A 25,526-nucleotide genomic window follows, 5' to 3' on the forward strand; every position below is an offset into this window, starting at 1 on the left:
CACACACACACACACACACACACACAAGCAAAACATATGCACACACACACACACACATGCTCACACACACACATTAACAAAACATATGCACACACACACACACACAGATATTGGCATGCACACATACACGCACACACACACACAAAGATACATGCACACACAAACAAAAGATATGCACACACACACACACACACACACACACACACACACACAGATATTGGCATGCACACATACACGCACACACACACAAAGATACATGCACACACAAACAAAAGATATGCACACACGCACACACGCACACACACACACACACACACACACAAGGGCAAGAGGGGGCAGGGACTGTTGGGCCACAGATGTTTGGAGAGCTGGAGGGATTGTGTGGGTGGGAGTGGGCAAGGGTTGGCAATTGGCTCTTTCTCTCGTTTGAGGAGGACAGAATAGAATGAGGAGCTGAGGAGAGAGAGACAGAGCTAACAACAGCAGACCAGGGTGACAACTGGTGTTATTAAAAGGGGGGGGGGGGGGCAGGAAAATTGCAAAAAGTATTCAAATCAGCTAACGTCAAAACCATGATGATAATCAGCTAAAGCCCTGTGAACTTGGCCTTTCATCAAAAGCCTGACCTGTGGAGTAAAACAAAGCACTGGGCCTATCTGCTCGCCATGTTTCATATTCGCCCAGAACACCGACTCCAAGTCAATGCCATCAGACACAAGATGATCCTTCTTCAAGGACCATCCCGAGATCTCTCTCTCTCCCTCTCTCTCTCTCTCTCTCTCTCTCTCTCTCTCTCTCTCTCTCTCTCTCTCTCTCTCTCTCTCTCTCTCTCTCTCTCTCTCTCTCTCCCTCTCTCTCTCCTTCTCTCTCTCTCTCTCTCTCTCTCCTTCTCTCTCTCTCTCTCTCTCTCTCATAAACTTGTCCACCTATCTGTCTCTATCTGTCACTTTTTTTCCTGGTCAAGGCCTTGAGGCGCCACAAGACCACGAGCCAGCTGATAGCGCAGTCTGGAGGCTAAACGCAATCGATCATGAAGCACGGCCTGTCCCATCGGGCCTGAAGTGACACCGCCAGCAGCCAGTGAGTGTGCGGCCGTCTCGTGACAGGATAGGATCGGCCACCGAGCAACATATCAAAGTGGGAGGGAGCAGGATGTGAGTGGATTATCTAATATCAAGTGACAGTTTAAATAAACAGCTTGTGGGGATGACAATAGGCCCTAATGTTAGCCGCCTGCCCATTAGAGGTAAAAGCGCTTCCTGTCTCTGCCTACACAAGAGAGCGTTATTCAACAAGCACTGACAAGAGTCATGCGGGATTACAATATATTAGAAGCACAAACCGAGGGGTACATTTGTAATGATTCTCCATCAGGAAGTTTAGGTAGAGGCTACAATTTATTCAGGTAAATGCGCTGCCAGATTCTGTTTGGCCTCCAAGGCATTTGGCTGATTAATCAGCTGAATAAATAAACGTCGCTTTTTAACATTTAATTCACGTCACCAAGGTGCGCTCGACAGGGAGACTTGGGAGATGGAAATCAGCTACATTCTGACGCAAATTGCTTTTCCACTTACGTCACATAAAACTGAAGCTGCCATGCACAGCAAAGCGAACACATTCACTGCAGAATGCAGAAAAAAACCCAACATGCCAGTCTACTGGAAACAAACTGTCCCTTCATTTTATCTATTTCTATCTGCCTTCCACTCAATCTGGTTGCATGGGCATATTTTCAGTGTGTCATCTAAGGCAACTCCCCTGCACCATACAAAAGCAATACTCATTCATGTGAGCTGTGACACCAAATTCAGATTGTGTTCACAGACTATGGATTTTATTTCATTTTTTAATATTCTTTTTTTTTTTTTAAGGAAGTTTATGCACTGACTGCTGTAATCTGAATTTGGGTCAAGCTTTAAGGAAACATACGTTTTTGGCCATTATGTGTAAGTTCTGACCAACCAAGTGATCAGTTGAACAGGGTATATTAAAATGCGTAACTCAAACCCATGCTGTCTGTTTCAGGTTTGGGGAGTTCACGCCATCTTCAGTGTTGGTCTGCCCTTATCAGTGGATAAGCCCATCACCCGTCATGGCTGGACCCCACCTGATAAGAGCTCCATTAAAAAAAGACCTCCACGCCAGACAAGGACAGTATGGCTCTTTCTGTTCTTTCCCTCCGTCAGTTGCTAAAGATGCAACCTCTCGTCAGAATGGCAACAGAGGTGCAGTCGCATATGCCTCTTTCTTAACAGCACAAATGACAAACCAGAGCGTGAAAGGAATTGAAATGGTCTGAGAGCATAGAGTAAGCAAAAAAATATTTTTCTGCACATTTAGATCCATGCTAGAATCTTTAAATTAAAAGAACGCCACGCTTTCAGTCAACGGACCTTCATCAGGGACAATACAGTACAAACATATAAAACAGAAGCAGGTTCATACTGCATGTGACCAAGAACACATGTATCTTGAGTGCATAGAGTGAAATTATGACAGCACATAGTGTACATATGCATTCATGCTCAGTCAGTGTTCTTTCTCCGTTCTTTTGGGTTCCTATAGCCTGGCTCTACCTGCTGCTGGCAAAATGTCTGTATTTATTTGAAAGCCATAGCAGTGTCATGACACAGCAAATCCAAAAAAGGGGAGGAAGGGATGGAAGGGAAGGGAGAGCGAGAGTAAACAATATTTTGCCTACAAAATAAGTTAATATAAAACAACTCAGGGAGTTTTGAAAGCAGATATAAACCTAGTCTGGGTAAAAAGAAAAACAAATCCAGGATGACTTCACTTTGAAATAGAAAGGACAAAAGAATAAGGTAGACACGGGAAAGATGAAATTCAGGAATGCAAATAACATATTAACAATTATAGTGTACTTTTCCTGAACACCTACATTTATTTATTTCTCTATTACTCTCAACATCTAGACACACGTCATATTAGAGGAACCAGCACTATTTGCCCCATGCTGGACGAACTGAGAACAGACAACTGCATAAATGAGAACTTGGCACAACATGTGGTCATGTTGGTGAGCATGATGGTTAACCAGTAAACAATTCCCAGGCATCAGCAGCAGCTAATAGTGTCCTCTCATGACTGACCTCCATCAGGATCGGTGCGGCAAGCAACGGCAACACACCTGACATCTGGCTCCATACTTCTGCCCACAGCTAATGCAAGTCAGGCCTGTGTCCCGTGTCAGACAGACCGGAGAGGAAGTTCACAAGGGAGGTCCTTCAAACCCAGTGTAAACACATAAGAGCTTCCACCGAGATTGTAAACTATACTGAACAAGAGTTTGAGTGTCAGCAGACCTGAGGTGTGTTCAGATTCGGCAAACAGTGGTGAACGTTCATGCCAAATATCTTTTGTCTGAACAGCTGCGATTTGGTGTAATCATTCCATAGTAACGGTAACACTTCGTCTAGCTCATGTCCAGCTCCACTGTATGTTTGCGGAGAGCTACATCCTTAAACTGTTTGCGAGTTTTCACAAAGGTTCGCCGGGAACTCAAGGCTAACAGAAAACTCTTTGCAAACGTTCACCTATGTTTGTGAATTTGAACGCACCTCTGGTGAGTTTTAAATGGCGGGCTTGATCGGCCCTCCGTGACTGTATGTCACACTGAACATAAGCACATGCAACACACACCTCTGGAAAAGTGGAACCCTGAGGAACAATGCAAGGATGCAGTGTTTGTTTCCTAGAATTCCAGCAAGGGGACTGATGTCTGACACTCTGAAATGTCAGCACGGTCAGCGCTGACGAAAGTGACCCAAGTCTCCCAAAGGGCCCGCTAGCCTCACGTGGCTCTCTGCCGGGCCTGCTGGCCTGGACGTAAGCGGGGCGCCAACTCTTTGTTTAGTCTGAGGGCAGTGTCCTCCTCTCGCCGGCATCTCGGCCGCCCAGTGCCCACGCAGCCCAGCCCACTCCCTAACACCACGGAAGAAAAAGCGATGCGCCCGCAAAAAAATAAAATAAAAAAATAATATGAGGAAAATTGGGACACCCAGAAGACTTTGAATGGCGCAGCAGGCGAAATATTTTCTTCCCACAGAGATGGGAAACACCGGCTGTGTGTGCATGCCAAGACAGACACAGAGGGACTGGGGCTGCTTCATTCATCATAAATGTTTCATCACAATCCCCTCTTTCCCAACTGTCCTCGGGGGAGAGGACACAAGTCATGTGGCAGTATGGCCATATGAACACACACACGCACGCACGCACACACACACACACACACACACACACACACACACACACACACACACACACACACACACACACACACACACACACACACACACACACACACACACACATACTGGTACACACACGGACACACACATGGACACACGGAGACACACACACACATGGACACTGAGAGATGCAAGGAACTGAGCAAACCATTTGCTTCATGTCCCAGGACATATTTCTAATGTTATTTCATCAGTCTGTTAAATTAAACAAGGAAGAGTTTCAAAGTTGACCTATAATTCAAGGAGCTCTCGGGAGCAGGAGAAGGATGCAGGGGAATACTGAGTGGGAAATGGAGGGAGGGTAATGTGAGTGAAGTGAAGAGGAGGGAGAGAGAGAGAGAGAGAGAGAGAGAGAGAGAGAGAGAGCGAAAGAGCACATGGTTCTGTGCCAGTAGGCCATCTTGAACTCCCCTTTCATTAAAATGTTATTAAAACGCTTCTCAGACATGTGCGTACTAGGAAGAACACCGCATTTCTGTGGGAACATCGTGTCCCTGCACACACCTGTTTGACTTTAGAGAAAGCCCATGCCACACGCAGGCCAGTTTATGTACCTGCCATTGGCAAGATGGCAGGAGGCCTTCAAGAACCTGAAACCTAACAGTTGACCTTCAAATTCAGACTAGAAAAACCAAACAGACAGAACTTTTTTAAGGATCATTCTTGTTTGATAATGACACTGCTGCACAATTGTGTGAGCATTTAACAAGCATCACCCTTCAACCAGAAGGAAAAGTTGTAAACTATGTTCTGCAGTGTGCTAAGAGCAAAATGAAGAACAGCGTGCTTGACCTTTGTGGATGCAAGATTCTAACAATTACCATAGAACATAGCTTTCTACATTCATAATACTTCCAGAGTTATGCCTTTCGACTTTATAATACACTGTACATTTTTACTAACCTGAATTTTTGGTACAATATAATTTAATATTTTGTTTTCTTACAAAATGCTTCCTCGCACATTTTTGACTTTATGCTGAGGTCAGGATAATTCAAAACACAGCCATTATTAGTCAACAAAACTGTGTTAGGGTCCTTCTTGAAAAACAAAAAATCATAAAATATTGCTTCTTTCTTAGAATGACCACAGACAAATGAAGCTACAAATGTACAAATGTAGCAATCCACTTTAATTAGACAACAGAGTAAAACATACACTGTTAAGATCTAGCAGGTATGGCTGTAAAGCATATTGCATATTGTGATTATTCCTAAGGATTTTTGCATATCGCAATATTGACAATGTTTTTTGCATGCTTTTCCATATGCAAAATGGTGCTCATGTGCAATATTTGCAGAGCTGTGAGCACCATTTCTTGTTTTTTAATTGAACACAAATATTCAGATGTAGTATGGTGGGATTAACTGTTAACATTATTTGACTTGGGATTTTATTGTTTTGTATGATATTGTATATCGGCATTCCTCCACAGCATAGTTTATGGCCATATTGTCCAGCCCCAGCAGCAGGGGGGTTCCTTTCAGTGACTGAGATGAATGTGCAAATGCATTTAGTGGAAAAAAACAGCACAGGTGACACTAACAGGCCTGAGTGAGTGTGTGCATAACATGACAGATCTCACCTAGATTCCTACAAAGGAAGGCACACATGTACTGTAGTTCCCAGTCTATGGGTAAACGTGCACGTCTGCACACACAGCTGCTGTTGGATGAGAACTGTCCCATCATACCATTCACATCACTGTGACAGATCTGTTGGTGTTCAAATAGGACAACAGCAACAAGTGGATTCTGTGCTGGACCCCCCTTTACAAAAGGGTAGGTACAGCCATTGAATTTCCTTCCAACCATAGAACATTTTGTGCATACTGTATGTCGGATCAAATTGATTTTTAGACAAACCGCAAATCAGTGTAAAAAAAAAAATCAAAAGGTGTCTCTTTCTTTCTTTGAGGAGGCATTCTATAAGTAAATACACTACAGCCAGTTATTATTACCAGCTGCCACAGACCACAAGGGAGAGGATGTAGGACACACACACACATTCAAATAAAATAAAATAATCCCAAATATCAAATACTAATATAAGCAAGAATGGTGTAGATCACCATGTTCTAAAACGATGTAAAGGAATACAGAACTGTGTGGATATGCACATGGCTATTTATTCATAATTGCAGAATTACTACATGAAAAATACTACTTGAAAGGATACATCCTACAATTTTCACAACAGTACATTTTAATTGACCATGTTTTTGAGTGGATAAAAGCACAGTTGTTGAACTTAGAAGCTCAAGGTTTTTTTTTTTTGCTACAAAGACTGAGGGTACAACAAACTATGGCACGGTGCTAAGTTAACTGTGTCAACTGTGAAGTGTGTCAAATAACTATTTGGTCATGTCAGCACACAGAATGTATTCCTGACTTGCATGGACGAAACACATGGAATTCATTCTGGAGTCACAGCCCATTCGCAGAGCTGTGAGGACAGTTAATGACAACCACATCAGGGAAGTCCTCACAAAGCAATGTGTTTTTATGGGCGACAAATGTGGGAACACCCTGATGTATGAAAGCCATGACGGTTCTTCTGGCTAGCAGCATTGAGCTAATAAAGTCAAACCGCTGAACGTCAACGGCAAACGCAAAAATATGTGTGAATAGCTTGTAAAAAGAGAGGAGGAAAGAATGAAACATGCTGAAAGATAGCAAAATTTGAAATGTGAGCGATGTGAAAATGGGCGTTACCAGAATAGTGCCAGCTTATTTTCTGTAGTATTTTCTAGAAAGTACACTGACAGCTTAAAGTAGAGATTGTACTTTGTGACAAAATTAAAAAAGGGATGCAAAACAAACACAAACAGTGGAAGATTCTACTGAAAAGAAAGAGTGACATGTGTATGCCCAGTGTATTGCAGACAGTGGATCAAGGGGAAGGAGACTCCCAGAGTGGTTAAATCGGACTGGCATTCAAAAGAACTACCAACATTTGTAGCCTTTCGAGGTTGAATGTGCATGGACTTTACTAATGTTTTGAAAATGAGCAAATAGATAGAGTTAAGACTTAACTTTAGTGAGTCAACAGTGAAGTCTGTATGACAATGACCTTTGTGGTTTAGAAACATCTTCAAATGGATGTCTAATTCAACTTCATGCCACTCAGAGGCATGTAAGGATAACCCCTCCTCCTAATCCAGTTTGCATCATCTATTTTTCTTAAAACTTGCTATTGACATTGTACCAAAGACCACTCATGGGTATTTATAGTGAGTAGTGTAATGAAAACATCCCCTATCTTATCTTCAAATTGAAAGCATCTGGAGGGCACATAGCCACTTCCTTTCCCTCTAAAAAAAAAGAAAATCTGTTTATTTCACTATCATTAGTGCCAAGGCACACCCAGTCACCCATGATCCAGAGATCCAGAGATTTTCTTTTCTGGTCTTAAATTTTCCATCTAAAATGTAAATGTGTGCTTTGTGTCTACCACTCAGTACAATGTCAAATGTGCAACTTATATAGCGGAAATAAAGTTAAGTGATATATTGGACCTTTTAAACTTTATGTTACAATTTTGCGGCATATTTAGACTGCACATGCAGATGTTGTTTATTGAGATGAGTCTGCATACTTTAAAATGAATGTCTGCTAGAGGCCATGTATGCCATGTTGTAGTTAGAATAAAAAATAGTTTGAAAAAAGTCCAGATTTGGGGTCAAAGGTCACTAAATAATTAAGTCACACCTCATAGAGGCCTTTCTGTCAAACCTGTAAACTTCATGGCTACAGACAGTACTATGCAGGGATAATCAGGGTGCGTGATGGGGCATGTTGGCCCCAGACTCCTCAGCAACTTTTGCGCAATTCTGACCCCTCACTGTGCTTAGTGGGCTACATGTTTAGGAGCAGGATGTGATGCAGAATACGTAGGGTATAGGATAAGCTATGCCTAAAACTAATTATCTCTCACACACACAGTAGCTGAAGAACACCTTGATCCTATGTATGCTATTGAATAAGTGGGCTGTCACCTTCCACTCAACAGCTCTTAAAATAGCCGTTGCATTTGACAACTATAGAAACAATTGCTTTCGCAAAAAGACGAGAGTCCGGTAGTCTACTGTTAACCTAGTGATCTGAATACTGCATCTTTCCAGCCTTGAATCAAGAGATCCATCCCACAACACCATTACCGATGGACGTCATGTCTCCATGCATATGGGTCATGCCTGCCCATCTCTCTACAGACACTACGGCAAAATCGGGAGGCGGTTCGCCTTCCTATCTATAGTCATATTGGCGTCTGCTAACTCGAGGCCTAACTGCAGATTCGCCTCATTGGCAGGTAAAGCTGGCGGAGATGGGGGTACGCCGTGTGCAGTTTCCCCCTCCGCACTTAATATACCAGGCCTGCATTAGGTAGGCTAGCCTATAGCCTCCCCTTTGCCCCATCCAACGCTTCACTCATTAGCTACCATATTCTTATTGAGTATTTTTTATGATTATTTCCATGACACAAATATTTCACAATTGTAGGCTACTACGAGAATCAATATGATGTATGATACAGCTACTAACCTATGGCACCTTCCTTCAATAACCCTCGCTGAAGCTTAAAAATGGTAGGCTACAGCACTATGGGCAAGGCCACCCTACAAATCAAACCTGCGTAGTAGGATACTGTTATCCTCTTGCTGAAATAATCGAATGTATAGATGACACAATCTTGTACTTAACAAACACAGAACGTAAATTCAGAGATAATGTCTCATAAAATGTATTCCGTTGTTTAATACTTTGTAACAGCGAGCGTAAAACCCCACCACAGGCTACGTGATCCAAAGCTACTGATATCTTAAAACAGTAGTGTATTGATCCTCAGTTTAACGGCTTCACTCGTAGAGATTGCAGCATGCCCAGCAAACAAAAAAGGAGCCTGGACGACACGCTATATTTCCCTGATTGCCTGACTGGGAAATTATCTGAATGCAAATAAACAGCAGACTACTGCGCAGATTGTGGACAGCCAAAGAATGGCAGAGTCGTGTCTTTGTTGTGGTTCGGTCTTCTTCGTCACCCCCTTGAATTCTCCCTGATGTGGCTTACCTTCTCTTGCCTTCAGCAGCACAGTGTTGGCCACGATATTTTCAATCTCCATTGTCAGAATTCGGATCCCGAGCAGTCCCGATACATTTCACTCAACGGAAAAGATTAAGACGGCTGTGCAGATGAGGATGATGGTAATGATGATGACGATCAACGTGAATATCGCGCTGGCACATACCAGGTTAATGGTATTTCTCCATAGCTTGATGTTAAACCACCCACCATCTAGAGCAGCTCCAACATGAACTCCCCTTGTTAGCATTCAATGCCTAGCCTTCCTTCCTGCCTCGCTCACTCGCTCTGCTAGCCGGAGAGTAGGAGGGATCAGTTTACAACTAGTGTAACCTTACAGCCGCACTCGCATACGGGCTCACCACATACACACTCACCGTGAACAGGCTACATTGACAGCCAAAAGTCGTTGTAAACAATATTTGTTGTGTTTAGAGGGGTCAATAGCCTACTTCCATTACAGGAGGCCATTCATTTTTGGTGGCTGGATGAGTGAATGACCATGCCCTTACCTGTTAAAGCTATGACAGTATGGTCAAACAGTTACAACAAATTATCCATACACAGATATGTTCACAAACAATATGCTCTTCTGACATGTTCTTTAAGGAGTGGATTCAGTAGGCTAATATCATCCAGTGGCTCATGAAACAGCAGGCTATGGTAGCCTTGGACACGTCCTTGAAGACATTTTTTCAACATGTAGGCCACATACATTTGGGCTAAGGAAAGAGTAAACTAATTTGAATTGGATTGGTAAACTAATTTGAATTGATAGGATCCAAACATGTTTAAGCAATTCTTTTAAGAACTGGGTGGAACATACACCAATCTCAATATACATGTGATGTCACCTCTTTAGAATCCATGGTATGTCAAACAGGGTAATTATTCTCTTTCGGCATTGGAAGGTGTTGTAGTATCTTCTATCTTCTCAGAGACGAGACAAGCTACAGTATTCTGTATACTTCTGCAACTCAGAAGTCAGATACAACACGAGATATCAGCTGGTCAGGCGTGTTGAACACAGGACACTGAAGAGTGAACATGCGACACTAAAGACTGAGAGATTGATACACCAGATGGCCTGAAGGTCATCTACGACAACATTAAGGTCAACTTGAACCGTGAAACAGGTCTACACATTGCTGTGGGTGCAGTTTAATTCCAGTATTATTATACTTAAGATACAGAAGGCATATTTCAGTTGAAATCACCCAACGGGAGACATTTGTGGGTTGTTTTCTTTTAACACAAAGGGATCCATTAGAGGACGCAGATGTAAGGTGATGTAAGCTTAATGTGGAAAAATATCCGATGTGCTGTTAACACTGCTTTTCAAATTCCCAAGGTAAAGAATAAACTAACTATGTAAGAATGGCATTTAATTTAGATAGCAAAAGGGTTGAGGTTTGTCTCATTAGCAGCTATTCTACATACCAGCACATAAAATTACAGAGGTAGGCTGAGCATGAACATTAGATAACTTTGATCAAAGCTAAAAATATCTGAAGTGTTGTCCCAGCTTAACAACTCCCATTTCAAGGGCATATTGGACCGGCATTAGTCTGTCAACATTGGCATATATGTAAGAGCAAAATAAAGGGAGTGGCAGTGATGGATTTTTAATCAAGTGCTTGACCGCTGAGCAAATCAAAGCTAGGTGATTCTCAGGCCCTGATTAATAATTAGTCTTAGTGCACTGCCACCCAGTGGTGAGAGTGATGAATAGCAATTCATATTTTTGTGAACTGAAAAGACAAAAGTCTTCAGTAGCTAACAGGAACAAGTCAAAGTAAGCTGGTGGACTAGTAGCATAGTCTTTTTCATTTGTACATACTCAGTGGAAGAGTACTTTGTTATAATATCCATCTCTTTTAAGTATTAGTACGGTATTTTCATGATCTGCAGTATTTTACCTTGAAGAAGTATTTGATAACTGGGCAGTTCACAACTTACTGCAATATTGATTACATTCAGTTGGTAAATTCTAAGCATGCTCATTTTAGATGACAATGGAATCGCATTGGTTATTAAGGCATGGAGGTCACTGGCTGTGGAAGTAAAAGTTCAGTTGAATGAGAAACAGAATCAGGACACAGGGAACCCTCATTTTGTATACCAATATTAAAGCAGCGTGTGTGTGTTACCTCTATGGTTAATGCTGTTAAAACTTCTGGGTGAAACCTTAATCACCACAAAAGGTTCCATTACTGTAAAAGGCATCTGGTCAGTGGTGGGTTACAGTCTCTACAGTACTGAAGGAAAATGTCATGTTTCGCTTTAATGTTTGTCACAAACACTTTTATTTATTTTTTTAAAAATGAGCAAGGGAGAGAGATACCAACTAATTACAAAGTCTCCAGATCCATCAGGGAAGTAGCTTTCCGTCTCTGAAGTATAGTGAGCTGCACAAACAGAGAAAAGGGGAAGTAAGTTGGAAAAGGTCTACAGGTAATTTCACACATTCCATTTACTGTAGATGATTTCATTTCTATAGTTGAGTTTCCATTCAACTCATTTGCATGAGCATTCGTGAAAATTCAGCTACGCTAAACATGAGCCTGTGCACGTTTTCATCCATGGTGATATGCAAATGATTAATGTCAAGGAAGGAATTGTGAGCAGCAGTGGGATCAACAAAAACAACAACAACAACAACTTGCATTTATATAGCACTTCATCAAGGAACTTCACAGTGAAGGGGGAAACTGACTAACCACTACCAATGTGTAACACTCACCTGGGTCATGCCCCAGAATGCTCAACACATAAGTTTGTCATGTCAGGACAACAGTTCTGGAAGCATTTTCCATACATGCTGGCTCTATGTATGATGAGCCCTACCTGCTGTGAGGCTGAAGCCGCTCTCTGCTCTGCTTGAGAGAGCCGTCTCTGCAGACGGCCGTTCCTCTCCTGGTGCTCCGACACCTGCCGCTCATACTGCCCAGCCACAGAACAGAGAAACAACGACCAGAAGACCAGATGTCACGTTAGCCACAGACACAGTAGGGTGGACTTCCACTAATCAAGCTTGGCAAGTTTGTATTAGATACAAAGACTAGCACATGCAGTATTGAGCTAGTCTAACATGCTCTGCCATAGCCTCAATGCCAAGCCAAAGTCTTGAGGCCTCAACTGGTACACTGCCAATCTAAACCAGAAATACTTTATTTTGCTCCTGAGGATGTAACACACAATAGACATGTTTAAAAGGTTAAAAAGTCAGAGGAGGTCTTTCAACAAACAGGTAATGACACTTGCATCAAGGATTCTTTCATGGTCTGTTTCTAGCTGATTTTCAAGCTCCTGTGAACGCTGTTTCTGCCTCAGAAGTTCACTCCTGAAACAGAAATGGGTGAGAATGCTGCTGAGTATCAGTGCAACTACAAATGCTAAGTCCCTCCACAATATCCACATTTGAGTGCTCAGAGTCTGAGATACCAATACACTGAATGGTCGTGGTGGGGGGGGGTTGCTCTTACTTGAGGTTGCTAAGCTTGCTCTCGAAGGCGTCTGCTAGCTTCTTGGCCTCGTCCTTCCAGCGCCTGGTGGTCTTCTGCTGGGCCAGCAGCAGGCGTGTGAGGTCAGCGCTGGAGCTCTGCCGGCTCTCCTCCAACTCACGCAGACGAGCGTCCAGGCCCTGCTCCTTCACCGAGAACTCCTGCTCCATGTGGGACACCTGGATGGATGGACGGACGGACGGACACACACACACACACACACACACACCCTTCTTCAGTGTCCAATGTCCAAATAAATGCTTGTTTAAGAACGTATACCCATTGTGTTGTTGTGGAAAGAGCTACATACACTTTTAATTATATCCTCCGATCGTTATATTTTACATACATTTTTGTATTGACTGCTATCTATCTTCCTATAGACCCTTTCAAGAGAGTTCCATTATCAGAATCATAGTTGGCCCCACAAGACTTCCTTTTTAACATTCCATATGTTATCTTAATGCAGAGGAAGTAGATTGGGGCCCAAATAGAACGTTCAAGCATTGTTTTTGTTTTTATTGTTGAAAGGGTCTATACTGAAACCTGGAGGTTTGGAAAAAAAAAAGTTTGGAGGCCGTTTGATGTGTAGACAATTGCCAGAGGTGTGTTGGCTTTGGGCAGATATGTCAGTGAGGATGTCCATGTCTGAAATGCACACGCACACACACGCACAAACACACACGCACACACACACACACACACACCTGCTGCTTGGCCTTCCTCTGCGCGAGCAGGCTGGCTTTACGTTGCTCCTCCATGTCCTTGCGCAGCTGCTGGTTCTCCTGCTGCAGCTGCAGACGCTCCTCGCTGATCGAGCCGCAGTCGTCCCGCGCACCCGCCAACGCAGCCTGCAGCCGCCGCACCTCCTCCTGGCACCGCGACAGCTCCTCTGTGTAACTACACACACAAGCGCGCCCGCACACACACACACACGCACACACACACACACACACACACACAGTGTTATTGAATGATCTCAAAAACGTAACTGCAATCACAATGACACCCATTATGTCCTACAAAGTGTGTCCATGCATACGCCCCAAGACTCATTTTCAATGCGGTTTGTTAAAAGCATGTTTAAGTGTTTGAATAGAACTCACTCCATCTCCATCTTCTTCATCTTGGTCTGTGTGGTCTGGAGAGTGAGGTGCATGTCGTCCTTCAGGCGCTCAGCGTTCAGGCACCGCTGATGCAGGACCTCCATCTTACGGAACTCTGGCTCTCCGCTCCGCCCTTCTTTGTACATCTACAATACCACACACACACACACACACCACAAACACACCACACACACACCACACACACACACACACACACACACCACAAACACACCACACACACACACACACACACACACACACCACAAACACACACACACACACACACACAAAGTAAACTCTACAGTAGTTGGTTCAATTAGTACAGTGGAGAATTGAAATGTGGCTGTGTAAGAGTAGGATCCAGCCCTTTTTGTTTTGAACTGTGCTCTGGGTCAGGTCAGCCAGCCTGCAGGTCAGTCTAACCTCCCCCGCAGGAAGGCCCCCTGGTGCTCACCTTCTCCAGTTCCTCTTCCACTGCCTTCCTTTCGCGATGGGAGCGCTCGATCTGAGCCTCTTTATCAGTACATTCCTGCGGGCAGCCGAGGAGGACACACAATCAGCTGCACGACCCCCTCTGAGGTTCCACATCCCAAAAACACACCTCTAACGGACACAACTAGTGGCGCGGCACATACCAGCTGGAGAGCCGAGAGCTCCTCCGCCATCCGATGGATCTGGATGTTACACTGCTTCCTGACGTTCTCCACCTGGAACACAACAAGGCTGTCACCGGCACAGGGACAAACACGACTAGCCTGACTGAGCTACCCATGGCTGACCATAGTGGCAGACAATCGTTAATCATAAGCAATCAAAAGAATGTGCTATGCATTGACAGGGTAATTACATAAACATTTACAACTGCACAAATTCTTAACTGAGGCCAAAACCTCTGCAGCAACATTAAATTCCAACTACTGCCTTAAAAACGCTGCTTAAACGCTTTTCCAACTACTGCCTTAAAAACGCTGCTTTGGGGCAGCCGTGGCCTACTGGTTAGCGCTTCGGACTTGTAACCGGAGAGTTGCCGGTTCGAACCCCGACCAGTAGGCGTGGCTGAAGTGCCCTTGAGCAAGGCACCTAACCCCTCACTGCTCCCCGAGCGCCGATGTTGTTGCAGGCAGCTCACTGCGCCGGGATTAGTGTGTGCTTCACCTCACTGTGTGTTCACTGTGTGCGGAGTGTGTTTCACTAATTCACGGATTGGGATAAATGCAGAGACCAAATTTCCCCTCACAAGATCAAAAGAGTATATATACTTATACTTATAAACAACCGCTTACTTCACGTTCTACCACCATCATTTCATCTTTGATCAAAAATCTCTTGATAAGCATCTGGCATTCCAGACAAGTCTCCCTTTCATGCCATCTTTACATGGATCCCATCTGCAAGACACCACTATGTAAGGGATAATGTATAGAATGCCGGTCATTACTGGGAAAATAAGTCCCGACAGGGCGCCCTGAAGGGACTTATTTTCACAGTAATGACCGGCGTTCTATACATTATCCCGCTTATTATACGGCTACTTGCCAAAACTAAATAATAAACTCCTCACAATATCACTTTGGCCTACATAACCTAGCCTATTTGTTACCGTTCATCGTGGCATTTGCTGAGAAACAAATAGTTCGCAACAACACACGCTGCTGAACTTGAATCAAACATTCTTTAGAACACAGCTGATCAACCGTCTGCTTTCACATTTGAATGAAGTTCCAGTCCTTGCGTAGTAATATGAAAGACGTATCAGAAGCACAAAACCCGTTGCCATTGACAGCGGTAATTATATGTTTGCAGCGGTAATTACATGAATTTATTTACCGCTAGAACTTTGGGAAATCCCATTCAAGTCAAGCGTTCTACTAGCATTGTGAAGAGCCGTATAATAAAGATTAATACCACTTGCCTGATTCATAGTGGTGCTGTGACTACTTTCTCTACTCAAACAGCTTAAAATGTTTACCAGGCAAACGCAGGTGAAATTTCTTACCTAGGGACTACATAAATACAAATCCAGATTTACAACTGTTATGAGTCTGCTTCCAATGCACAGATCCCAAGGATCTGCAAAAGCTGAACAAGCACTTGAAAAAACAAAACTACTGTAATTAAGCTGTAATTGCTCGGCATCACAGTCCATATGGTTTCCATTCCAGATATCACAACCCTAGTAACACTGCAGTAACCCCAAGATGTCCTCACTTATATCACATTAGGATGCTGTGGGATGGTACCATTGGTTTGTGCCAAAGTATCGGCCCTTTCCTTGCAAGTGACCATTCAATAGGGATGTGATCCTCGAAACTGATGTTTCAAATCAGTGTCACGTTTTCGAAGCGCAAGTGTTTCGAAACACTGTTGTGTGACGCTGTGTTTAATTGACAGTGTAGAGTGCGCCTCAGTCATAGTCATAATGGTGAAGTGGTTAGCGTGGTTGTTTGGCACATTTTCTCAACTGTGTTTCACTTCCCATTTTATTTCAAAGGTATCATTTCAGATAACATCTGACCAACTTTTTACTTTATCACTAACCACACAGTTTCAACCAGAAGCTCTCAGAATGCTAAAAAAGCATTGCAACATTGAGAGTTTTCATGAAAGGAAAATAATTCTGAGAACACTAGTGGCAGAAATAAGCCACATTTCAGTCAGTGTCACTTAATGTGGATCTCTTCGGCACGGACGGGCCGAGCAGGGCTGAGCACTGACCTCCTTGCGGGTTCTGATGGCGGCATCCTGGACCAGCTGTCTCATGGCCTCCTTCATCTTCTCCAGCTCCTCCGCCTTCTGTTTCTCTCGCAACTGAGCCTAAAGTCACACCACACCACACCACACCACAGTCAGTAACCTCACTCACCTCAACTACAAACTCAGTCACAGGGAGACACTTGAGCTTTTGCAAATCGTCCCATGGATGACACAAACAAAAGAATGGGTTAATAATCTAATCCAGGGATTCCCAAACTGTGGTACGCGTACCCCCGGTGGTACGCGAGCTGCCACTAGGGGATACGCGAGATGAAAAGGGCAATGGCGGAAAGGAGTTAAAAATGATTCATTAATTAATACTCTAATTAATTCATAAATAATACATCATTTCGAATCGGGTTATAATGATATGGAAACGTGAAATTAAAGGAAATAATTTGTAAACTCTATAATAGGGTATGTTTTCATTAAAAAATAAGCTACACACAATAGGCTACAAGTGATTTCCTGAGGGCAGCCAGAATATCTGGCGCGTTAGTTTCGTTGAAGTATAGGCTAGGTAGAAGGCTGCGTAAACATGGAAAACTGGCTAAAAACAGGGACATTGTCCAAAAGGCCTAATTAAAGCGATCGAAGAGGAGAAGCGAGAGAAACAGAGCAGGACACAGGTAACGATGGAATGGGATGGGGGGCAGACTAATGAAGGTGGAGATGGAGCGCAGGGGGATAAAAGAAAGAGACAGAAAAGACTGCGCGAAGAAAGCGAAAGTATGATGGATTGGGAGACAGACTGCCCAAAGCCACAGTGCGTGGTCTGCAGTGAGATGCTACCTAACCATTCTAATGTGGTTCTCCACTGTTTTTTGTAACGTGAGAGCTCATAGACCAGTTGCACATTTTGATTATGTTATCATGTAGGGCGGCTAATTAAACAACGATGGCTGGAATGAGTCAATAGAATTAGTTACTTTTTTATGTGTTGGATGGTGGGGGTACGCGAGCCGAGTCAGGATGTAAAAGGTGGTCCGCGGGGAAAAAAGTTTGGGAACCGCTGATCTAATCAATATATAGAATATAACACAACCTTCCTATCATCTTCTGTAAATGAACATCGAACTGTAAGGCTTAAAGCAGCACTAAAAAAGATTTGCCCCTTACAGTTGAGAAGCGCAATAATAAAGAAACTTAACTTAACTCCGATACAATATAGAGGGAATGCACCGACAGCAGTCTGTAGAAAGAGCTCTCCAAATTCCTGTAGCATAGCAGCTCTTTTCCATTTAGATCCTACCCCAACACCAAACTTCCTATGGCTGTTTTACAAGTTATAAGACCTGCTCATTGCGGCAGAAGTGCTGTTTGCCCTATTAAGAGTTTATGTGCTGTTTTGGGGGCCTTTAATGGTGTCGGAGTTCCCCCTCCCAGTCCAAATGTGTCCTCCCCTGGGCCTTGTCCCTGGTGCTGCTCACCTGCTCCTTCTGTAGCGAGGCCTCCTCTGCCAGCTGGATGGAGTCGCGCACCTTGGCGTAGGCCTCGTACTTCTCCTCCTCCAGCGTGGAGCAGCGGCCCTGCAGCTCGCCCACCTGCCGCTCCCACGTCACGCGCTCCCGACGCACCTGCTCCGCCTCCTGGGTCGCCGCCTTCAGCCTGGCGGAGCCGCCGCGGGAGGCGAAACACACAACACACCGGTCTCCATTCAGCGCGTTCACATACTTTATGGGCACGCGTGAAACTTCGGCTACAGAAATGCAAATCTGTGGCCGTTTCCGTCCACTATGTGAATACGAATGGAAAGAAATGGCCACAGCACACGGCTTGCAAACGGCCAACACAGAGCTGAGTAGAGAGCTTAAAGTAAGGAGGACGTCTTTGCCTGAAGTCAACAGAAATCTCCCAAAGCAATTATGTATAGCTATCGATTTTCAAATCTTAAATGGACTGGTCCATGGCTGATTGAATGGCAGTGGCAACTGTAACCACCACCATGTGGCGTCCAGAAAAGCACTGCAGGTTTTTATTCCAGTCAGCCTATGAGCATGGACGATTCCAGGAAGATCTCAGCCTTTGAGTATCTACTAAGTGGTCATGTGTCTTGAGTGACGAGTGTGTTGGCGGCGGTGTGGGGGCTGAGTCACACACCTGCTCTCCAGCTGCCCCAATGCAGTCTGCAGCTGCTGAAGCCGCCGGTCAGACGTCTCCTCTCTGCCGTGGGCCTCAGCTGCATCGTCCTCCTGAAACACACACACACACACACACACACACACACACACACACACACACACACACACACACACACACACACACACTTGGAGATTTCAGATGGTCTCACTTTCAGACTGTTAAACAACACAAAGAGCTTGGATCCAGCACCCGGGACAAGCCTGCAGGCAGGCTCTTTGTGGAGGGAGGGAGGGAGTGTAGGGTGTGAAGGAGGGAGTGTAGGGTGTGAAGGAGGGAGTGTAGGGTGTGAAGGAGGGAGTGTAGGGTGTGAAGGAGGGAGTGTAGGGTGTAAAGGAGGGAGTGTAGGGTGTAAAGGAGGGAGTGTAGTGTGTGAAGGAGGGAGTGTAGGGTGTGAAGGAGGGAGTGTAGGGTGTGAGGTGTGCAGTGCTCAGGGAGCAGGTGTGCCTCCCACCTTCCTCTGCATCTGGTCCTGGACACTCTGCAGGAGGCGAGTCATCTCCTCCACTTTGCCTGTGGCCGTCCGCAGGTCCAGCTTCGCCTGCCTGAGGGAGAGAGAGGCCATCAAAGACGACAGGTTTTTTTTTTTAAACAGATAACCAACTACGATTTATTTGATCAAAAACATCTGTGTTTCTCCAATGGTATGACAGACTAGTGTTGTTAGACTATTTTAAAATGATGGTAGCAATACATTTTTTTTACATTACATTACAATACATTTACATTTTTACATTTATTTTCACAACTTGATATTACATCAGATTTACTGGTTAAAGAGCCTCTGCTACTTGGGTGATAAAACAACTACTGACCAAAAATGACCATTGGCACTTTTTCCTAAAGGCTTAACAGTGTGTAGATCATATATCTACACTTTCAAGTGAAATCATATACTACCTTCAAGAGCATTCGGTATCGTATGCAATAGAGAAAAAGACAAACATGTCATGGTAACTATTAGCTCTTTTTTCATATAGAGGAGAGGTGTTAAATTCCTTGTGCTATAGGTAGGGCATTTCCCACAGCGGCCAATCAACAATCGGGCCTATTTAACATCAAATACGAAATCACCAACAAATTGCAACCTTTGTGGGCAAAAAACATCAACAACAGAGCAGGCTCCATGGGCATTTCTGTGGGGTTATAATTACCTGAATATAGATCAATCATCATACCAACTAACATATTCTATCAGGTACTTGTTTTGTTTAACTAGGCATTTCTGTTTAAGATACTGATCCTCACTGTATCAAGTACACTCTGGCCCAGACGATGCTGCTTTGACAGCCTTGACGCGTCTATGTGGGTTAATGACCCCTCTGAGAACAGGTGTGCTCCCGGCGGGCTTACCTGAGCTGACCACGCACCTCCTCCAGCTCCGTGCTCTGCTCCGTCACCGTCTTCAGGAACTGCTGGTTCGTCTGTGTTTGGCACGAGAGACACAGGTTCCGGTGAGGCATGATGACTACACAGTCCAGACAAACACCCCCCTCCCCCTACCCACCTCACACACACACACAGGTGAGGAGGGCAGTGGAGGGTCAGTGGGGTAATACTCGTGAGAGAAAAAGTAGAGATGCTAAAAAGGAAAGACCCTCCCCCAGGAGAAATGGAAAAGGGCCTGAGAGACAGCACCACGAGTGGGGAATGACTGCACGCAAGAGGCCCCCACCCACCAGGCCGGTCATCAAACATTCATCAGTACGGGGAGGTGGATAGGGTTTCCCCCTCACCGGCTGCCCTGCGGCAGAGCAGACCTTAGAGGTGGAGCCGCTCGGGTTCTGGGGCGGCCAGGCGCTCAGGTGATCAGGGATCGGTCAGAGCATGAGCAGAGTGTGTCGAGGGACGCTGCAGCACATTACCAACAAGCAGCGTTAGGGATTACCTGTCGTCTGAGAACATTATGCAACAGCAGACTTAAAGGAGAGCAAGATGCCTCCGTGTTTAACAAGCCACAGAGAAGGGTTTATGCTGCAAACACACTTACGAGCAAGTTACCTGATGAACAGGGCTCTGTTAAAGGAATTATACACTTCACATATAAGATGGGATCTGGGAAATCTGGGATTACTGCTCCGTTTCAACCCTTTCAGGTGAAATGTCACCAACTTAAGAGTCTGATACCATCTTAGCAACATCCTGGATACCGTTCCCTAGCAACATCCTTGACATCATCGGCTAGGATGGTATCAGAATGTTAAGTTTGTGAAATTTCACCATGTCATGGGTTTTCCCAGATCCAATCACATATCTGTGGTAAATACTTAATGACTACACTTTAGTGTTGACTAATCTGTGACGTTGACTAACATGCTGCTCTGCTTCACACTACTCCTACAGTTAAACTGTTTAAGCAGTAGGAATACCATGTTGAAGATGACCATCTGAAGTGTACTACCTACGTGTAGGACTAATGACCTAGTGGCAACTTGATATAGTCTTTTCCATGGTGTGAATGATACTTGAAAGCATTGAGGACATAACATGTCTTTGAACATTTATCAATATGTTTCATGGACAGAGAAAGCATCTTACCAACTCAAGCTTCTGATTCATGGTTTGCAGTTTCTGTAGATGCTGCTGGACTTGCACTAGTTGGTTCTATGGAATATGACAAACATAACAAAACACAAGAATGACACAAGAAGCAGACAGCTATTTGACATGTCAGTCATAAAATTAATTATCAAAGAAGTTTGTAGTACAAATACAATCAACCCATTAGAGATATTTACAAATATTTTTTACCATACCATGCTCATTAAAAGTATTATTCTTTTGGATGGTGGGAAAATGCAACTGACAGACACAAACATTGAAAGAACACTCATTTCAACTCGTGTTCATATAATATCATAATATCAGAGCCGTCTATATATACGGCTCTGTATAATACTGTAGACTAGCGCACTCCAGTGGCCATAAAATATAATAGCAGCTCAGAAGATACAGTATGGATGATGGTACATTCACCAGACAGATTAGGTGAAACAAATGAATGTTATTTATTTTCATTTAAATACATCTCTGTGCTGTACTTGAAAAATGAAAGGGAAGATGATGCAGCACAATAACGGTGCAAGTTTCCTGAATTCCATGAACCACCAGTCTGACAAGCAGAGAGAGAGAGAGGAGAGAGGAAGATAGAGGAGAGAGAAAGGAGAGAGAGAGAAAGGAGAGAGAGAAAGGAGAGAGAGAGAGAGAGAGAGAGGGATTGTGTTGACTTTCTGTCTCACTCTGAGCTGTTGGTGCTGTGCAGCCTGTGCCTGGCCATCCGTCACAGAGCTCTGATGCAACTTCTGCAGCCTCTCCAGCTCCTGCACAGCGGTCTGCCACATCTCCATAGCCCACTGCTTCTCCTGCAGGAGCACGCACACACACAAACACACTTTCATGAAAAAAGGCTAATCTGATATGGACTTCACATTAATAGCTGTCAGTTGTCCTTGGCAATCAAGGTGGCAACCATTTCATTATCCCTGGTTGCCTCCTGTGGCAACAGTGTCACCATTCGGTGGTAACAATTTAAACCTTTTTCAATTCAGATTGGTTTAGTCTAACCAATACTGCAGTGCACACGCGCGCACACACACACAGACACACCTCAAAATGAAGGTCAATAATTATGGCATCCATTAGATGGATTTGGAACCAAAAGCTCATGCCTGTTTGTCAAGCTGACAATCACTTTTTCAAGTGAACTCTGAGCCCTGCTGATGAAGGCTACATGATGTGGACAATAAACAAAGGGTTTCCATGAACTCACATTTCCGGAATGTTCCAGCTGATCCTTTAGGCTCTTTAGGATCACGTCGTCGGCCACGGACTCCCCATCCAAGCCAGACCCCACTGGCAATGCCTGGAGCTGTTTCTCCACTGACGCGCGGAGCTCCGCATGCAGACTTAACCCCATAAACAAACACACTTTAGACAAATGACAACATTGACTGTGACTGTGGAGATGTACCAACATCTCACTACAGTCTTTGGAGATCAGTGTATGCAGAGGGGCATTTTTACTTTTAAAGATATGCCAAACTTTGAGGTTAACAGGGGAGCAAAGTTCAGTTGGCTTTTAAACCAAACCATTTTGAACCCCATGAGCTGTGTGTCATGAAATGTCCAAATTCAGGTAAGTTGTGAGGGCATTTTAAGGGTTAATCTCCATAATATTTCCCACACTATCAAATATGTGCAAGATGGAGTAAACAATGCATCAATATAAAGACTAGCATGCTGCAGTGTCTAATTAGTATTACTACATCATCATCATCGCCATGGGCGTGGTGGAGCAGTGGCGGCGATCGATCGATCGATAGATAGATACTTTATTGATCCCCAAGGGGAAATTGAAGTATTACTTGATACTGGTATTTAATACTGTCTGACCATCAGTCAGCCTGGGTTTGGTTCCCAGAAACCTACCATTGCGAGTCCGCGCCACTTTGGATAAAAAAAAAAAAGTGTCTGCTAAATACCAGTTAACTTTGACTTTCACCTTAACATCAAAAACAGTACTGCTGAATACACGGCCCATTTGTGACTCATGAAAAAAGACCATAAAATCTGTTTTCCAATGAGAAAAAAAGATTTTAAGGCCAGTTTTGTTCTGCCAGTGCAATCTGCCACGACACAAAACAGACTTCTTTAACAGACTTCTATCATTTGCACTCAAACATGATTTTCACTTTCGTTGGTGACATACCGTTCATTTTCTTGAATAACAGTCTCCAGTTTCACTTTGATGTCAGCCATCTGCCTCTGTGCATACAATTAACACATTAAAGCAGAGTCAGTGATGCACATGCGTTTCACTGCCAACCCTTGCAGTATGGAAAATGACAATGTTAAGATGAATGTTTAAATTTAGCCTGTTTGCACCTGATACAGCTGCAGCTGCCTGGTCATGTCATCGATATGGCGGTCATATTCTGCTATAAGTGGAGCCATGATGCTGTCAGGGACATAGAATAATGTGGTCATGCTTGTATCTTTTTTGTGTCAGACAATGAAACACAAAGGCTGCATCACTAACCTTCTGTCCATTGACCAAGGATCAAGAGGGTCCAAGCCCATGTGCTCACCATGCTTTAGGGGAAAAGGAAGCATTTTAGAGAGACTGAATGGACATAGATAACTGATGTATCTGGGTAAGTTTGCATTTAATTTGTCACTTCAGTGGCCATATGGCAGACTGTCAGCGGTAGTTCCTGACAAGGGTGTGATAATGCACTTGGGATTTATCAACTAGATTACAAAAAATACCTGTGTAAACATTGCAGAAGAGACTTGAGGATCCTGGTACCCACTACCAGCAGATTGCTGGGGACCTGGGGAATGCATCAGTAGGAATAAACCGTATGACCGTATGTTCTCAGTAGAACCATTCAAGTACCAAGAGCTAGATAATCCTGTCTGCACGCAATGTCACTACCAACCCCAAGATGCACTGCTGTAACCCCAAGATGCACTGCTCAGTCTTGCATTTAGCATGTTGCAGGCAGACTAGGGGATGTCGATTCACCTTTTACTAAGTGTTATTAATAGCATGCGCATCAGGTGAATAATACTTACCTTGCCGAAATTCGTTTTCTGTTGACATCCTGCAACCTGCATTAACGTACGATAAATGTTTTATTGATTATTGTCCAGCGTTAGCTAACTAGCCGATAACGTTACAGTTAATCCAGTAACCAAATCCTCACAAAAGCAGATAGTCAAAACAATCTAAGCAGTTGCAATGCAATATAACCCATGTTAAACAAGTTGGTTAATCTGGTATTTAGTAACACATTTAATAACAAAAGTAACAAACCTTAGCTGGATTAAATTAATTACCTAATGGTTGGACTCACGGTCGTGTGGAAGTCGTGATTGAACCTCGTTAGTCCGCTGTCTAGCGCTAGAGATGTACAACCACATACGTTATGAGGGAGACCGCAGCATACATAGCTAAGTAGCTACATAACAACAGGTAAAACAAACGCCTCTCCAGGGAAATGAGATGGTAGTCTGCATGCATTTGCACTTGCCTACATGCATAACAATAGTCAACAACACGCAATTCATGCAAATAACATAACGTTAACCAATGACTACAATACAGTGTAGGAAAAAGTAACATTGTCGTTGAAATGTCATTTCTCACCCAAATTGTCAAGAGAGATAGCTTGGTAGCTAACGTTAAGAATAACATGAGTGGACAACACACAAGCTAACATACCTAGCTGGTTATGGTAAATAGACGTCCAACCCGAATAATAAGGAGGCCTTGCCTTTGCATCACCGCAACGTTAAGATTAGAAATGAAACATTTTACCGAAAAGTCTGTGTGTCAGCATCTTAAATAACCAACCCATATAACGTTAGCTCGAAATGTTAGTAAATAACGCTACATGCTAGCTCTAAAGGTTAATCTAAATGCTAGGCTTCTGTTTGCAGCAGCTAGTTTCTGCTGATTTTGTTGTTGTTCACAAATACTGTACTGCAATAAATCTGATTTTAATTACATTCATTTTAAAATGGTAACGTTTAATGCACGTAGTTTTACAAAATACCTGGCACCTATCAAACTTTAAGCCAAACATTTAAAACCCTTCCGCCATCGAATTTGAACTGACCAGGCTCGACCAATCAAAATAGCCCAAATCGACGTTGTGCGTG

The 25,526-nt window shown here is 43.8% G+C and overlaps 2 protein-coding genes across 4 annotated transcripts in view; both read right to left on the bottom strand.

Moving 5' to 3' along the window:
• grk4 (G protein-coupled receptor kinase 4) overlaps nt 1-9,663 on the bottom strand; it is a 54,766-nt gene extending 45,103 nt beyond the window's left edge. Inside the window, exon 1 of one of the 3 annotated variants that reach the window (XM_076264644.1) lies at nt 9,347-9,663. In XM_076264644.1, coding sequence (XP_076120759.1) covers nt 9,347-9,398 — 52 coding nt within the window. In that variant the 5' untranslated portion in view covers nt 9,399-9,663. The remainder of the gene's footprint in view (nt 1-9,346) is intronic. The other 2 variants (XM_076264645.1, XM_076264643.1) reach the window with 2 other exon arrangements.
• Nucleotides 9,664-11,627: 1,964 nt separating this feature from the next.
• On the bottom strand, nt 11,628-25,473 carry sclt1 (sodium channel and clathrin linker 1). The gene is made up of 23 exons (XM_076264646.1): nt 25,087-25,473; nt 24,702-24,765; nt 24,438-24,473; nt 24,129-24,193; nt 23,899-23,951; nt 23,745-23,817; nt 23,569-23,624; nt 22,630-22,765; nt 22,100-22,222; nt 21,399-21,464; nt 20,214-20,284; nt 19,315-19,405; nt 18,822-18,913; nt 18,152-18,329; nt 16,683-16,781; nt 14,603-14,674; nt 14,422-14,496; nt 13,968-14,113; nt 13,569-13,761; nt 12,844-13,040; nt 12,623-12,701; nt 12,206-12,301; nt 11,628-11,766 (listed from the first exon to the last, which is right to left on the bottom strand). The coding sequence occupies exons 3-23, from the start codon at nt 24,463-24,465 to the stop codon at nt 11,710-11,712; spliced, it is 2,046 nt and encodes a 681-aa protein (XP_076120761.1). The 5' UTR covers nt 24,466-24,473; nt 24,702-24,765; nt 25,087-25,473; the 3' UTR covers nt 11,628-11,709.
• Between the last annotated feature and the right edge of the window lie 53 nt (nt 25,474-25,526).

Source organism: Alosa pseudoharengus, unplaced genomic scaffold (genome assembly GCF_046254945.1).
Source record: "Alosa pseudoharengus isolate Yale_2024_CS ecotype anadromous, Long Island Sound unplaced genomic scaffold, YU_APseudo_1.1 YU_APseudo_1.1_scf_32, whole genome shotgun sequence".
In the NCBI taxonomy this organism is placed as follows: Eukaryota; Metazoa; Chordata; class Actinopteri; order Clupeiformes; family Clupeidae; genus Alosa; species Alosa pseudoharengus.

Bases quoted from the DNA above. Each gene is read 5' to 3' on its own strand.
- sclt1 (XM_076264646.1), bottom strand. From the start codon at position 24,465: ATGTCAACAGAAAACGAATTTCGGCAAG. The intron at 23,952-24,128 runs GTATTTTTTGTA...TTTCCCCTAAAG, and splicing joins CTTCTGCAATGTTTACACAG to CATGGTGAGCACATGGGCTT. The intron at 22,766-23,568 runs GTATGTCACCAA...TATGGGGTTAAG, and splicing joins GTTATTCAAGAAAATGAACG to TCTGCATGCGGAGCTCCGCG.